The sequence below is a fragment of the Falco rusticolus genome, chromosome 1, assembly GCF_015220075.1.
Source record: "Falco rusticolus isolate bFalRus1 chromosome 1, bFalRus1.pri, whole genome shotgun sequence".
Classification (NCBI taxonomy): domain Eukaryota; kingdom Metazoa; phylum Chordata; class Aves; order Falconiformes; family Falconidae; genus Falco; species Falco rusticolus.
The window spans coordinates 18,090,682-18,104,420 of NC_051187.1; the positions used below are offsets into that span (position 1 = coordinate 18,090,682).

Sequence of the window (13,739 nt, forward strand, 5' to 3'; positions counted from 1 at the left end):
TGTTCATTATCAGTTTGGTGTTCTTTATGAAGGGATAAGAAATGAACATCTAGTGCATGGAAGCAGGTCTAATTGTTCAGTGTGTAATCCAGAGTTTATTAAAGTATCTAACAATTATGCTTTCACCTGTAAAAGGGAAAACCACAGCCGTGTTAAAAGCTACACTGTACATTGGACAGAACGCATTTCCCTTCCCATTCTGCTCCCGTTAAGAGAGTGAATCGTGAATTTTAAAAGCATTTTCTTACTGCTTTTGTTCTTATTTTATTAATAGCAAGGGTTTATTATTTTATTAATAGCAGGTTTATTTTGGACAGAAATTATAAACCCAAAACAGTATCAAGAGAATAGGAATCACTCTTATTCCAGCATAACTAGTTTACATGATGAACGACATCCAGTAACCTTACATCTGTGGCCTGACACAGGGTTCACCTTGCATTACTAATTTATTGGTTTCCTCATCAGCGCAACGGGGAAATGTAAATGTACGCACCCTCAAACAGCGGACAAAAGTTAAGTTATTGTGTTTCCCTTCCTACAACAGCAGTTCATTTCAGGGGCAGAGGACCACAAATAAATAAAGAGACTGGATATATAATCTGTTGTGGTTATATGAAACAAGGATGTTGAAATTAAGGTTGTGATGTACTGGAAAAACACCATATGACTCTAATCAACAACTGAGCCTGCAAGCTACAATTAACCCATCAGCATTATTTATTAAACTTTATGCAACCTCTGAGGTCCCTGAATGCCAGGCACCAGCTGAGAAATATGGCATGGATAGGGCTCGACCGCCTGAGAGAGGCAGAGCCATCGGTCAGCAGTGGCTGAGGCTTTTTCTGTAATGTTTGTCCCCGGGGCACCCCAGCTGCTCTGACAACAGTAAATTTAGCAAAGAGGGCAGGACCAGCAACAGAGAAAGTCAGGCTAGACAGAGCGCTCGCTACAAGACAGGCTTCGGCTACCTATCGCTTTCCTCCTCCTCCAGTGTAGTGTGTCTGGTCCCCAGCTGCGGCGCGGGTTCAGGACCATGTCCTGGCTGCAGCGGGGGTGCAGGCAATGGTGGGGTGCAATGGTGGGGTGTCTTTGCGGGGCACTGCCCAGCTCCACGCGTAGCCCCTGGGAAGGTACAGCCCCAGCACCCACAGAAGCAGGGACCCAAACCACAGTTCTTGGGGGAGAATACACAGAGAGGGATCTTCCAGTTTAAGACCATGGTTTATTTTTAGCCAGCCCCATTTCTCAGCCAGCCTGTATTTATGCAGTGGAAGTTCCCCTGCTCTTGTGTTAACAGCAGAGATGAAATGTGGAAGACTGAGAAACCACACGCAGGAGCTGGCAGACCCAGCTCTGCAGCACACAGCCAGACCCCAGGTAAGCTGGGCAGACAGTAAACTACACAGGTTTTCATCAAATTCTCCAAAGCTGGACAGAGAAATGTAGCCCATGAATCAGCTAGAGCTCCCCATCCCTCTTCACCTCAAGATGCAACCCAAAAACGGGATCAAAGACACCGGTATAAAACAACAGGGAGCAGAGGCAAAGCATGAATCACCAAGAAAAAGACTACCTAAAAAATAGCTTTACTTGGCATTACTCCAAGCAACTTCCAAGGTCAGTCTGCACATCATTGCTTGTGTCACCTTTTCACATGAGATCTTCCAAGCAGCAAAGGAGGAAAGAAAATAACCCAAGTGAGAGGTGGAACAAGAACCAACCGCGTCTAATTCATTAGATTCCAAAGTGATGCATCCTTTAAAGGGTTATGTTCCAGCGACTTACAGTACCAGGCTGACATTAACACACACAAAACCAGCATTAGAAACAACAGTCAAGCCAAAAAAACAGTTCAGTAAATTACAGTCAGTCTCTTCCCAAACCCCACAGCCGCTGCAGACACAGCCTCCTCCTTCCCTCCCCAGCGCAGGTACAGAGCTGTCACATCGCTCCCATCAAGCGGCGGTGTCTCATTAGTGCGTGTGTTGATTTCTAAAGTCCTCTTTTTTCATCCTATCAGGAATCTTGTGCAAGCAAATACTGAAATACTAGAAGATAAGCAAAGAAGAATCAAGAGGGCTGTGTGTTACTACAGAATGCTGCTGAACTGGGGAATAAGCAAACTTTCAGAGTAAGTTTGTTTGCTTGGGAAACCCTGAGCTTGGGGACTAACCAAATAAACACCGTTCTGTCCCCAGTAATGGTTAAAATATCTCAATGGTTTCCACATGCTCACTGGTGTTTTGCTAGAAACATGCTAGTTTTATTTGATTCTAGCCAATATATATTTCAATTGGATGTTATTACATCAGAAAGCTGCCCTCTACTAAGTATTTTATAGACACTTGACACATCTGCCAAATTCACAGCATCCAAATGTATTTTTAATGTTACAAATTGAGCTGTGGTCAGGATGCTGAGAATTTAATGCTCCTGGATCAGTCCCCACTCCTGAATTCAGAGCATTAATGGTTCTTTCATTTGCTGCCACACTTACTACCCAGATCAATGAAAAATCTAGACCATGACTAAAAATAAGTTCCCATCCCCAATTCTCCAAGGAGCCTCAGCTGCAGAGATTTCAAAGAAACCCTTGCACAGTGACCAGCCTAACAATTTCTGCTGCTAAACCTCATAGAAATGAGTCCCTCCAGATTGAGAAAGAGCAGAAATATCCTTTGATTTTTGGTCTGATTTCATTTTAGAGGAAACTCTGAAGTTTTACAGCTAGGGATAAACCACTGCAGCTGAAGCCGAGAGGGCTTGTCTGTCAGAGCAGGACGACATTGCACCACAGCTGTGCCAGCTGATTTCTTCAAACAGCCAAACCTGAAGGGCTCATCACCCTTGGTTTTGATTTTAGCAGATTTCTACCCTAGGAGCTCATCAAATACTATATAACTACTACAATTGTCACTAAAGAATAGTTTTGTGTCATCAGCTCCAATCCTAACCACTAAGGCTGCACAGGACACTTTAAATCAACAAAGCAGATTATGTCCAACACTGCACCGAGCTGAAAATTGCTGCTACTGCCCCTTCACTTAACCCCCCAAATCACGCTTAGAAATCAAACTCCATGCCCTGAATAGCTGCACAAACACCGACAGATACAGGAGGTGAAGCAAGAGGTGATTTCCAGGTTGTGCTGGTCGAAACCTTGTGGCTTAATTCCCAAATTGCACTCCTGTGCTAACTCAACACCCTTCTGAGCTGTCATTTTTTATTGCATTGCCCAGCCCCGCACACTGGCGCCTGCACCATGAAGAAAGGTGGTGATGTGCTGTGACAGCAGTTCTAGTGGTCTTGCTCCAGTGAGTAATTTTACACAAGTTTTACAGTTAGGCATTTGCAGCAGAGTGGCGTGGCCATTTGAACGTTAATTGTGTGAGTTGCATAACCCTCCAGCAAAGCTTTTAGCTGCATCAGGCTCAGACCTCACGTGGGTTACTACACCTTCATCACTGGGTTACTACACCTTCATCACGTAGCTCTGCATTGGCAGGTGAATGGCCACAGCCTCCCCCCACGCCCAGCCCCGCTCAACACATTAAACATTATTATCACGCAGGAAAAACTCCCTCGCGCAGACACTTATTATATCCCTTATCACTCTTCTTTATTTCGGAATAGCAAAGCTGTGAGTCTCTGCCCTTCGCATCATCTGTTCACACCCTGATTGCAGCTGTTCACTGCACCTCCCTGTGCCACGACACACCTCGTCTTTCAGGGCCTCTCCTCCCGTGCCAGATAACTGCCCTCGGCTCCTGGAGGCACTGACGCACACCCGCGCTCCTTTGCTTGCCCTCCACTCCAGCACCAAGCTGCCTGGGTTTGTTCCATCAGGAGCGCTGCACGTTAGATTTGCCTAGGAAGCCTGTAAAAGACGGAGGGATTCCAGTCGATTTGCCTGCTGAGGAGTTTGCATACCGCAGGCAGTGTCGGTCATGTCTGCAATATCAGCACCACACTTGACTGATGTGGGGGCCAAGTTTAGCAACCACTTGAGTTGCATCCCGTTTTGCAAGATGAATTCCTGTTCAGGTTAAGACCTTAGAGGCAAAATATAGGTGGGGAGAATGAACAACCATACCGTGTCCAGCCTACAAGTAGGGATTTCTAAGTGGAAATGCTGAGAGTTCACCTGTCAGAAGCATGGAAACAACACAGTTGGAATAAACTTTACCACACACCAAAAACGTGTGACAACAACAAAAAAAAAAAAAAAAAAAAGAGGAGGAAGACAGGGGAAAAAAAAAAAAGGGATATCTATAGTAAGAGAAAATCTCCTGCCTGTTGTCAGGATCTCTGTTTTCAGGCTGGGCTGCTCGCTTTGCTGGCATCAAAACTAAAGGGCACTGGCTGCGGAACAGCCCGGTCTCCCTTTGCTGTTTGCACTGCCTTCAACGCCACCAGCAAGAATGTGTGCCTGTGGCCAGCACAAAACACGACCTGGCTTCCAGCCTCAGGCTGCAGGACAGCAACAGGGCGCATCCGCCGCCTTTCCGTCCAGAAGCAGAAGGCAAGGTCAAGCTCAGCCTTGCTTCTGCCTTGTAGCAGATGGAAAAAATGGTGCCTGACCTCTTCATACAGTTGCAGATGCCAGTTTTCATGGCCAGTAGCCAGAATGATAATAAACAGCACTATTTCTTCTTGTCATGCCATTCACCTGAAACCCTTTTCAATAAACATGTTCCAAGCTAGAAAAAGCTCACTATGTCTCTTAGATGGGAAGGACAACATCCAACTGTCATTATTCACCAGGGAAATTACTCTAAATGAAACTCATTTGATTTATTTTGGCAGCTCAGCCTCTGCTTATTATTCATTGGTTACAAAAGAATATTATAGGACTTTACTCAACTGGAGTCTTACAGAATCTGTGGCATGACCTTTTTTTTTAAAATATATAAAATTACACAGCTTAAGACAATATTTAACCCCCATCCACTCACCATCTTAAAACACTGAAATCTAACACTAGTCTGTTCGTATTTCAGAATAATGACCCATTCATCAAAAAAACCAGAAGATAAAGCTTAGTCATGCAGGAAAGAATAAATATAATTGAAAGATGGCATCAACATCAGGGATTGTAACACAAGAAAGCCCCCAAATATTTTATAGACTTACGCTTAATTAGTTATTAAGAGCTTACAGTGATTCTCCTCATCTGTTCTTAAGGCTCAGGCAAAGGCAGTCAGTGCTGACCCAGCAGCAGAGGCACATCAACATCAACCACACGAGCCAAAACTGGGCACTGTGGCCAAGGAAGCAGCGTGCAACTGGATGTCTGGAAGTGAGCATATATTTAAATAAAAAAATAAATATAGTGCCTCTGGTAGATCTGAAAGCACTGACAACCTTAGTTTCACATGAAACACAACAAGCAGTCAAAAAAGCCGCCTCCACACAAACAGGTGGAGGTTGAGAAGAGAGGCTGAAGCAACAGTGCTGCTTATTAAGCGTGTTTATGCAAACAGTGCACAAAATCACCTCCCTGCCTGCCAGGCTGACATGCCTGTAACCCAGCACTGGCAGAGCTGAGGAGAGGACAAGCTGCAGACTCTGGTGACACCATCCACCAGCTGCCCTGCAGCACAGGACAGCGCTAGCTGAACGGGCACTCGAGTAGCCAGGATGACTCCAGCAGCAGGGGAGTACCATGCTCCCCACTGCTCTCTGCCACATGCAGCACCTGCATCACTCTCTTTTTGTACTCACTTTCCATCTTCAATTCCTTCTTCCTCCCTACACCGATTCTGCAAAGTGTTTCCTCTGTTTAAAGAAAAAAAAACCCAAAACATATTTCACATCCTTCCATCTATGACCTTGTCAAACCCAATAACCTGTGGGCATTTTTCTATGCCAGACACATCCTCCTCCTTCCACACGCTTAAACATTGCCAGACACTGCAGCACACACACAGGGCAGGGCAGGCAGCCTGAGCCTCCCCACGGCTGCAGAGCTGAGATGTTTATTTTTACATGCAAGGAGAAAGGACAGCACTGGTTACCGAAGGATGGGATGGCTAATTGAACTGCCTACTGCTGTGCTGGGTTCAGGCTGGGTAGCAAGAATATGTTTGTATTCTCTAACCACAGCAGCTGCCATCTCTTTTCTTGTACTGCTGTAGTTATAAAAAAATTACTGTTCTCACGGAGCAAAGTAAAGAAGGAGAAGCCAAACAAAGCAATCTAAGTTATCAACCAGTATCTTCAGCCATGAGAAACATGCAAGGCTTTTCCCAGCGCAGAACGCATCCATTTTCTCTTCTAGTTAACACTTCACTTTGTTCTAGCACTAATTGAGCCAGACTTTTATATAACAGGAGATACTAAGCAATAAACCAAGCTTTTCTTTAAGAGTCTTTACTCATTCCAGTGTCAGTCACTTTATGCATGTGTGGGCACTGGGCAGGAAGGGAAAGGTGGACCAGAGATAACAAAAAATTCTTTTTTTTTTTTTTTGAGATTCAAACTATAACACCACAAATCCATTTGAGATCTTGGGATTCCTCTGGAATTCTCAGTTCCTTCCAGAATGCATTTCATATGAAGCTGCCTCACCTTTACTGACGTGGGCACCCCCATCCTGGTTGCACAGATACCATCAAGGGTTAAACTCGACTGCAAATGCTGAGGCTACTTTATTACAAGGACAAAAGCCTGATATGTGAAGCAGTTTCAGCCAAACAACCAGTAAAGGCATGTCAACAACTGTCAAAAAAATTACAGCCAGCCCATGTAGAAGGTTCAGCAATAAACACAACTAAAGAGTGACAAATACAACCATACAGAGTGCGTTAAATGCTCAGTGGAAAAATCTATGGGAACTTTTTATACTACACCCTAGGGCAGGGAGGAAATTATGCCACAACTGGACTGCAGCTCTCAGCAAGGTCAGCCCAGACTCCAGTGGAGCAGCAGCTCTGAGAAAAACCTTACAGAGGAAAAATCGGATAGCGCTGGCTCCCCAGAAACTGCAGGCACAGCTTGAACTGCATATTGTTACAACTGAACCACAGCAGCTCCTGCATTCCCAGCCTCTCCCAAGGCATCCGAAATAGCCCAAGTCTGGGACTCCCAAGGAAAATTTTGTTACACCCTGCAGAGGAATGTTCCACCCACGACTGTTGTTTCCTCCCATAAAAGGATCATTAGTGAGATAATTTCTGAAGTTCATGGTATTGTCTACAGATTTTACTGAAATATCGCACCAGGAAGGGGAAGCCAAATGAGCCAGACTATTTTAAGGCTTTTGCATTTGGAGGAAATTCTAGGGCAAAATTTCAAAAAGGCAGATGCTTTGAACTGGGAAACGTTACGCTTTGTGGAGAAGGGAGCATTCCTGTCTTTAGAGCTGCATAAATCTTTTGGGGCCACATCTATTTGAGCAACTTTATTTTTAGATTTAGAATCTGCTTTTTCAGACACCTAAATACATTTTTATACAAATGTATGTCATCTAAACTATTTGGCAACCAGTTTACAAGTTAAAGACTGACTATCAAAAGGTACTCTTGCATCCTTTTTGTACCTACGATTCACCTCAAAGACCTGCTCAATCATCTCAGCACCCAGCTGGAGCACAGAAGTGTTATCCCCAACATTACCACTGCCACACTAGCATCCAGACCAGACAGGAGACGCAGTCACAGGGAGCAAGGAGTATAGTTGCTGGATCTGCAATTAACATTTTGAACTTACTACCCCTCAGGTCTCCTTTTCCTTAAGGAGCATGGAGAACACATTTCCATAGCTGCATACTACATGCTCCCCACGGGGTTTGACTGGAATTTAGATTGCTCTAACCAGGAGAACAGCATGCAGCACTATTCAGCCGTGTCTCTGCTGGCAGCACTCCCTCACCATCAACTATCAGCAAAACATCACCCTGGTCTCAAAACCAAGGCTGGGCTCCCCTCTCCTGGACAGCCGCGAAGGTGCAGCTCTCAACAAGGCTCAGTGCAGCACTGCTCCTCCACACAGAGGGAAAGCTGCTTCTGCTGGACTCAGCTGGTGGACGACCCCTTCCCCAAAGAACGAGCAAGCTGTTAAAGGCAAAATACACTTGGTTTGTTTCCTAGGAACCTGCCTGGTATCACCGGTCTGTAAACACACTACCAAAAAAAAAAAAGAGATTAGGTAGGGTGCTGGTAGGTCCCAGGCCCCAGTGACCTGGGCAGCACTCGAGCCAACAGCCTGCATGAGATTCCCAACGCCTCGCCGGGCAGCTGAGGCTGTGAGGAGATAGGGAAGCCGAGGCTGAGCTTCCCGAGTCAGCTTGCTCCCTCACCTGCAAGGGCAGCAGGGATGGCAACCGCTCCTCTGTGCAGCTCTGCCTCCCCGTGAAACCCTAGGCAGGCAGGGCACAGCTAAGTGGACAGCCGAGAGCAGGCACTCAACAGGGAGCTCCCTCCTGGCTTGCTTTGACTTAAACAAGAAGTTTTTTCCTTCTACCACTGCATGAGGCTTATGTCTCCTTTGGAAGGAAGTCAGGGATTGAAAGGATGTTTATGAAAACTATTATTTACTCTCCAGACAAGGACAGCTCCTCTAGCACTGATACCACGCAGTCAGGCAGTTCTGGTAAACGCTGGTTACAATTTGTATCATGACTTGTTAGAAGAGAACATGACTGAAGGCAAGAGGCTTTTGCAAAACACCTTCCAGGTCCAGTCTTGCAATAAATACATCGGATCCTGAGCTCCCACTGAAATTCAAGCAGCTACAACATCAGAGTTCATATGCGTTTTGATTTACAGCACAGACTTTCAAGGACACTGCTAGATTGCATCATTCCTCTTGGGTCTCAGTGTGTCAAGGGATGGAAATAAGTCAAAAGGCAGGAATGGCTTTTTCAAAAGCTAGTCTGCTGCAAGTACTGTGTACTACAGGGTATAGACATCTCTTACTGTAAGAAAGCATCATAAATGGGAAGAGGTATCTGAAGATTAAACTTTTTGCTGTAGCTGATTCTAAGCTTTGTTTCAAACCTATTGCAAAAGCTGGTTGCCAACTCTTTATTAATCTAGGGTGGCTTGCAGTTGTGGTTACTATGCTGTTAGGATCTCTTGAAGTAAGAAGCAACTGTTACGCTGCTGGGAGGCTGTCTGCCCTTAGCCTATGCAGTCTGTGCAACTGCAAGCTCTGCTGTCTGTCTTCAAGTCTGCTTCTACCTTCCAAAGCAGCAAAGTGAGGAAAAATGGGAAAATTCACAGCTAAATACAGGACTATTTGTGATTCACTGCAGCTCCAGGCCACCTGAAAGATGCCCTGCACTGCCATGCCACACACACACGCATGTTTGAAGGTTTTATACTTGGACAGCAGTTTACTTGGTTCCTTTACAACCAAACTAAATAAAGAGCTGCTCAGACAGACCTGCCTCCCCCGTACCTCAGAGCAGGCTAATGTCCAAGTCCGTCTGTACATGCTTTGGAGAACTTCAAAGGGATTAAAGAGTGAGAAAGCACAGACATAAGGCAAAGCCCTAAACAAAGCTCACCGAATCTCCACAGCACAGAGACACTTTTGTTATCCTGCAAGCACAGCTGACCGCGGCACTGCTTTTGTTCATCTCTCACCACATTCGTCCTTTGGACCTGCAAGTCCTGAGGCACTGTGGGCAATTCTCACCCACAGCTCTTCCCCCACCCACTTTTTTGTGGTCTTCTCTGAATCTGTCACCTTGAATGGGCCCAAAAGGCTGCAACAGCACCAGCTTTCCAACCCTATCCAAACTCTCCAGGTACTGCACTAGTTTCCACTCCCTCCCTGATTTCTGTAATTACCTCCCCACTTGATTTGTCTCACCCATGCACAGTAATTATGGGCAGCACCACTCCTAGCTATGCCACCTCCCAACGACATCCCCGGTTTAACAGCAGTACTCAAGCAACCATGCAAGCATTAAACTAGTTCTGCTAGGAGAGGTATGCATCTCAAAGTTTTTTCAAAAGCAATATGAAAGCACAGGGAAGTTATCAAGGTCACAGACTGTGGCAGAGGCAAGATTAGAAATATACACCAATTGCTGCCGCAGCAAGAAGTGGAAGATGCAGCAAGAAATGGAAGATGCAGCCAGCCATGCTGGTGAGGGAATGACTACCTCATCCCAGCAAACTAGTCTTACATCTGGTATTAAAAATGAGTCAGCGCTGACACCGAGGAAAGCAGCATGACTGACAAGGCATTAACATTCCAGGTCTAAAGCAGAACAGACATAGGAAATACAGTCGCACTGGAGGATACCTCAAAATCAGATAGCACGTGGACCAAGCTCAGCACTCACAAACACTGCAGCCACGGACGTGCTGTTCAATACTGTACTCCGAGCAAACACATCTGTCAAGCAAAAGACAAGTGGGAAACCTGATAGCTGAATAGGACATGCAAGATGAACTGGCAGTCAGTCATCAGGCTTAGTCACTAGCAACTCAGGATACTTCAGCAAACAACCTCGTTAAAAGGCTAAATAGCCTTTCATTGATCCTACTCGGTAGCAAATGTACTCGTACCTATTTAATCCTGTTTATTTTATCATTAGCTTCAGAGTGGCACAACCACAAGCCTCCTGGTTTTGCTTTTGATTTTTAAATCAGTTTCTCACTCTCTACCCTTTGGAGGGCGATCAAAAAACAGGTGAGAACAGCTGTTCAGTGAGCAGCTCTCAAAGTCATTAATGTAAGAGACAGCAGAAGCACCCTCCTAACAGCAAGGGTGGGCTTCTGCCTGCCAGAGCCATTCCTCAGTTGAGCACTGGAAGATGAGAACCCTTGGCATTACCAGAGATGAGATGCACGTACCTGCCTGCCATCCTGTCCCACGTTGGTCTGTCCTCTCACTACAGTTCGAATGTTGTCATCCAGCCTCCTGGAGAAAAGAATCTATAATGTCAAATTCATTTGCTATGTGCCTGAACGAAACAACTGTGGGAACCTTGACAGCTGAAGAACCCATTTAAAATAATAAAGCTGATGCTACCAATGCTATACCCATTTTTTACCCCCTCCTCTCTCTGTAGGACACCACTATCTTACATAATATAAAACTCCTACTGCAAAAATAAGAATCCATTTCCTAATTTAATCAGGGCTTCCTGCATTCCTCTTCCCTTAAGCAATATTGTCAGTTCTCACTTGTTCGTTTTCATTTCAACTTCCCACCGTTGCAATATTAAACCGTTGCCTCAATCATTTCTGGTCGGCAATGCTAGACTGCACAGAAAATGTAAGTATTTCCTGCACACTTCTATTTATTTAGCACTTATATGATCAATAATGACAATAAAAAACCCCATAATGAGAGCTTTCACAATCGCTATTTTGATATCGCAAACAATAAATTCTTGGCAACCAAGTTTTCTGGGTAATTTGTTCTCTCAGCCTTCAAAATGTACTAAGATGTAGTACTTGTTGATCCTTAGTTCACTGTTTTTAAAAGCTCTATTTTGCAACCCATCACCTCAAATAACCTGAAGGGCATGTATTATACAATAGGAGAAAAAAAAAGTAAAAAATTATAGTAATAGTCTCTGTCCCACTGTTAGGCTTGAGGCAGATCCTATTCATGCCTTTGAAGCAAATTAATTCCTATCAGCTACAGTGCAAAGGCTGTATTTATGAAGCCTTGGTGACAACCAGACTACTCACCACCTGAAATGCAATGAAATGGAGAAATATTTACCTTATTTTCAATCTGATTTTGTTCACAACTTCATCGATGTTTGCCAAAGACTAAAACATGAAAAAAACAGAGAGCAGTGAAACAGTGAACCTTTTACTGTGATACATGTCAGCTGTGACACCTAACACTCACACGTAACACTTTACAAAGAGGAGAGCGATGACCGTTTTACAGATGGAGGGACTGAGACACACGGCAGCTTAGCTGCTCCTCAGGTCACATAATGAAGAGCAGCAGAAGACAGGGCAGGCTGGAGTGCAGCCCTGCAGGTCCCAGAGACTCCCTGCTTCCCACCCAGACCCCGGGCAAGCAGGTGGAGGAGGCCTGGCTGCTGCTGGAGCAGGGGCAGTGCAGGGGAAATAGCTCTTCACTACTGGCAAAGGGAAAAAAGCCAAGCCAGCACCAGCAAACTAACTAGAAACACTAAAAACCTAAAAAAAAGCTGGTGCTGCAGAGGATCTTAAACATGGTAAATGTCAGAGCTCCCCCACAACCCCATCTTCAGCTGCAGAAACACCTCCTTCTTGCAACAGATGAGTTCAAAACTGCCCCTGGGGCTGATTTGGGGAAGACAAAGTACGGATATGACCTGGTGGCAATCTCCTCCATCAAATCTGGAAAGAAACAATAGGTTTCGAACATGGATGACTCTCCAGTGACATTTCACAGGCAACACCTGCCTTACTTGGCTGAAACCCCTGAGGATTCACCAGTGATTAATACACAGCAAGTCATGAAATTTACTGCAAGAGAAACCTCTACATAAAAACCTAATTTATTTCTACAAATCAAAGCAGGACTTTTACTGCAGCAAGCACTTTGGGTGGAAAAAGACTACATAATGACATTGAACCTAGTAAGATGCAAATTTAAGTGATTATCGTTACAGTCTTACTACCTGTGCTACTGTTTAAAAGAAAAGGCTGGGTACAGGTTTAAACACACCTTCTGTCATTTACTAACAGGCTACCTCTTGCACTGAGAGGGCCGTACTGTGAGCACTACTTACTTGCTCAGTGGGAAAGAGAGTATTAATGTACTCCACAGCATTAAAATCTGCTCTGTCCAGTGGATCTTGGCTGGGAAATACCTGAAGAGAGGGAGGAAAACAAATACAATCAAGAATACATCATCGTTAATTTATGTAACTTTACACAGTACCTACTACTTTTAATTACTTCAGCACCCACTTCTGATTTTGTTTCACAGCACTGTTCTAACAAGCGTGCACAGAGAGCGGTTAAGCCTCTGCCCAGGAGCAAACAGTTACGTGCTCTGTAGGTCTCTGACCTACTGAAATTCCTGCGGATATCAGCCTGGCTAACACAGATAATGTACATGTATGCTTCCACAGACAGCCCCAGCACAACTGAGCACATGCAAGGAATTCCTGAGACACACAAGCCATTAATTATGCATCCCAAACTATTCTGATCCTTTTGCTGTTGTCTGTAAATGAACCCCTGTGCTGAGGCATTGCCCTTCTGTCTGCCCGGGCTTTGCAAGGCCCCGTGGCGAGAGACAGAGGATTTCCTTTTCACAGCCATGTAATAGGAAACACGATGAACTAAGAAATGGTTGTACAAGTTCTCTGGAGACTCGGGTTTGCCACTTCTACATGAAAAAGACGGAGAGAAACAGAATCTGCTGAAGGATTATTCCTACCCATGGAAAAGGGAAAAGAGCAGCTGTGGTGCAAACAGATCTCATCTCTTTTCAGAAGTAGCTCAAATGATACAAACACAGCTGCCAGGCTTCACTTTTTGTCCCCACAGACAAAAATACGGTGATTTCCCTTCCCTGCTACTATATTCATTCCATATTTTTACAGCCATCAGCTCTGCACTTTGTGGTCAAAACCCTGCCTAGCAAATGCGTAGCTCAACCCGCAGCATCACCTCTGCACATCACCCTGGTCACTGAAAGTCTTCACAGGAGCCTGCGGTATCTGGCCACATGCAGCATTTTGCTGTTTGACACATTTTGCAGTGTAAAAGCAGTGGCTTTGTGAGACCATTTAAATGAAAGCAACTTCTCCCTGAAAC

At 45.0% G+C, this 13,739-nt stretch overlaps 1 protein-coding gene across 5 annotated transcripts in view; it reads right to left on the reverse strand.

The window, feature by feature from the left end:
- VPS53 (VPS53 subunit of GARP complex) overlaps window positions 1–13,739 on the reverse strand; it is a 67,427-nt gene that overhangs the window by 51,875 nt on the left and 1,813 nt on the right. For 2 of the 5 annotated variants that reach the window (XM_037372159.1, XM_037372180.1), the window contains exons 2-4: window positions 12,704–12,784; window positions 11,695–11,744; window positions 10,815–10,881 (exon numbers count right to left, since the gene is read on the reverse strand). In XM_037372159.1, coding sequence (XP_037228056.1) covers window positions 10,815–10,881; window positions 11,695–11,744; window positions 12,704–12,784 — 198 coding nt within the window. Of the gene's footprint in view, window positions 1–3,721; window positions 3,881–5,161; window positions 5,297–10,260; window positions 10,354–10,814; window positions 10,882–11,694; window positions 11,745–12,703; window positions 12,785–13,739 lie in introns of those variants that run through there. The other 3 variants (XM_037372170.1, XM_037372188.1, XM_037372196.1) reach the window with 3 other exon arrangements.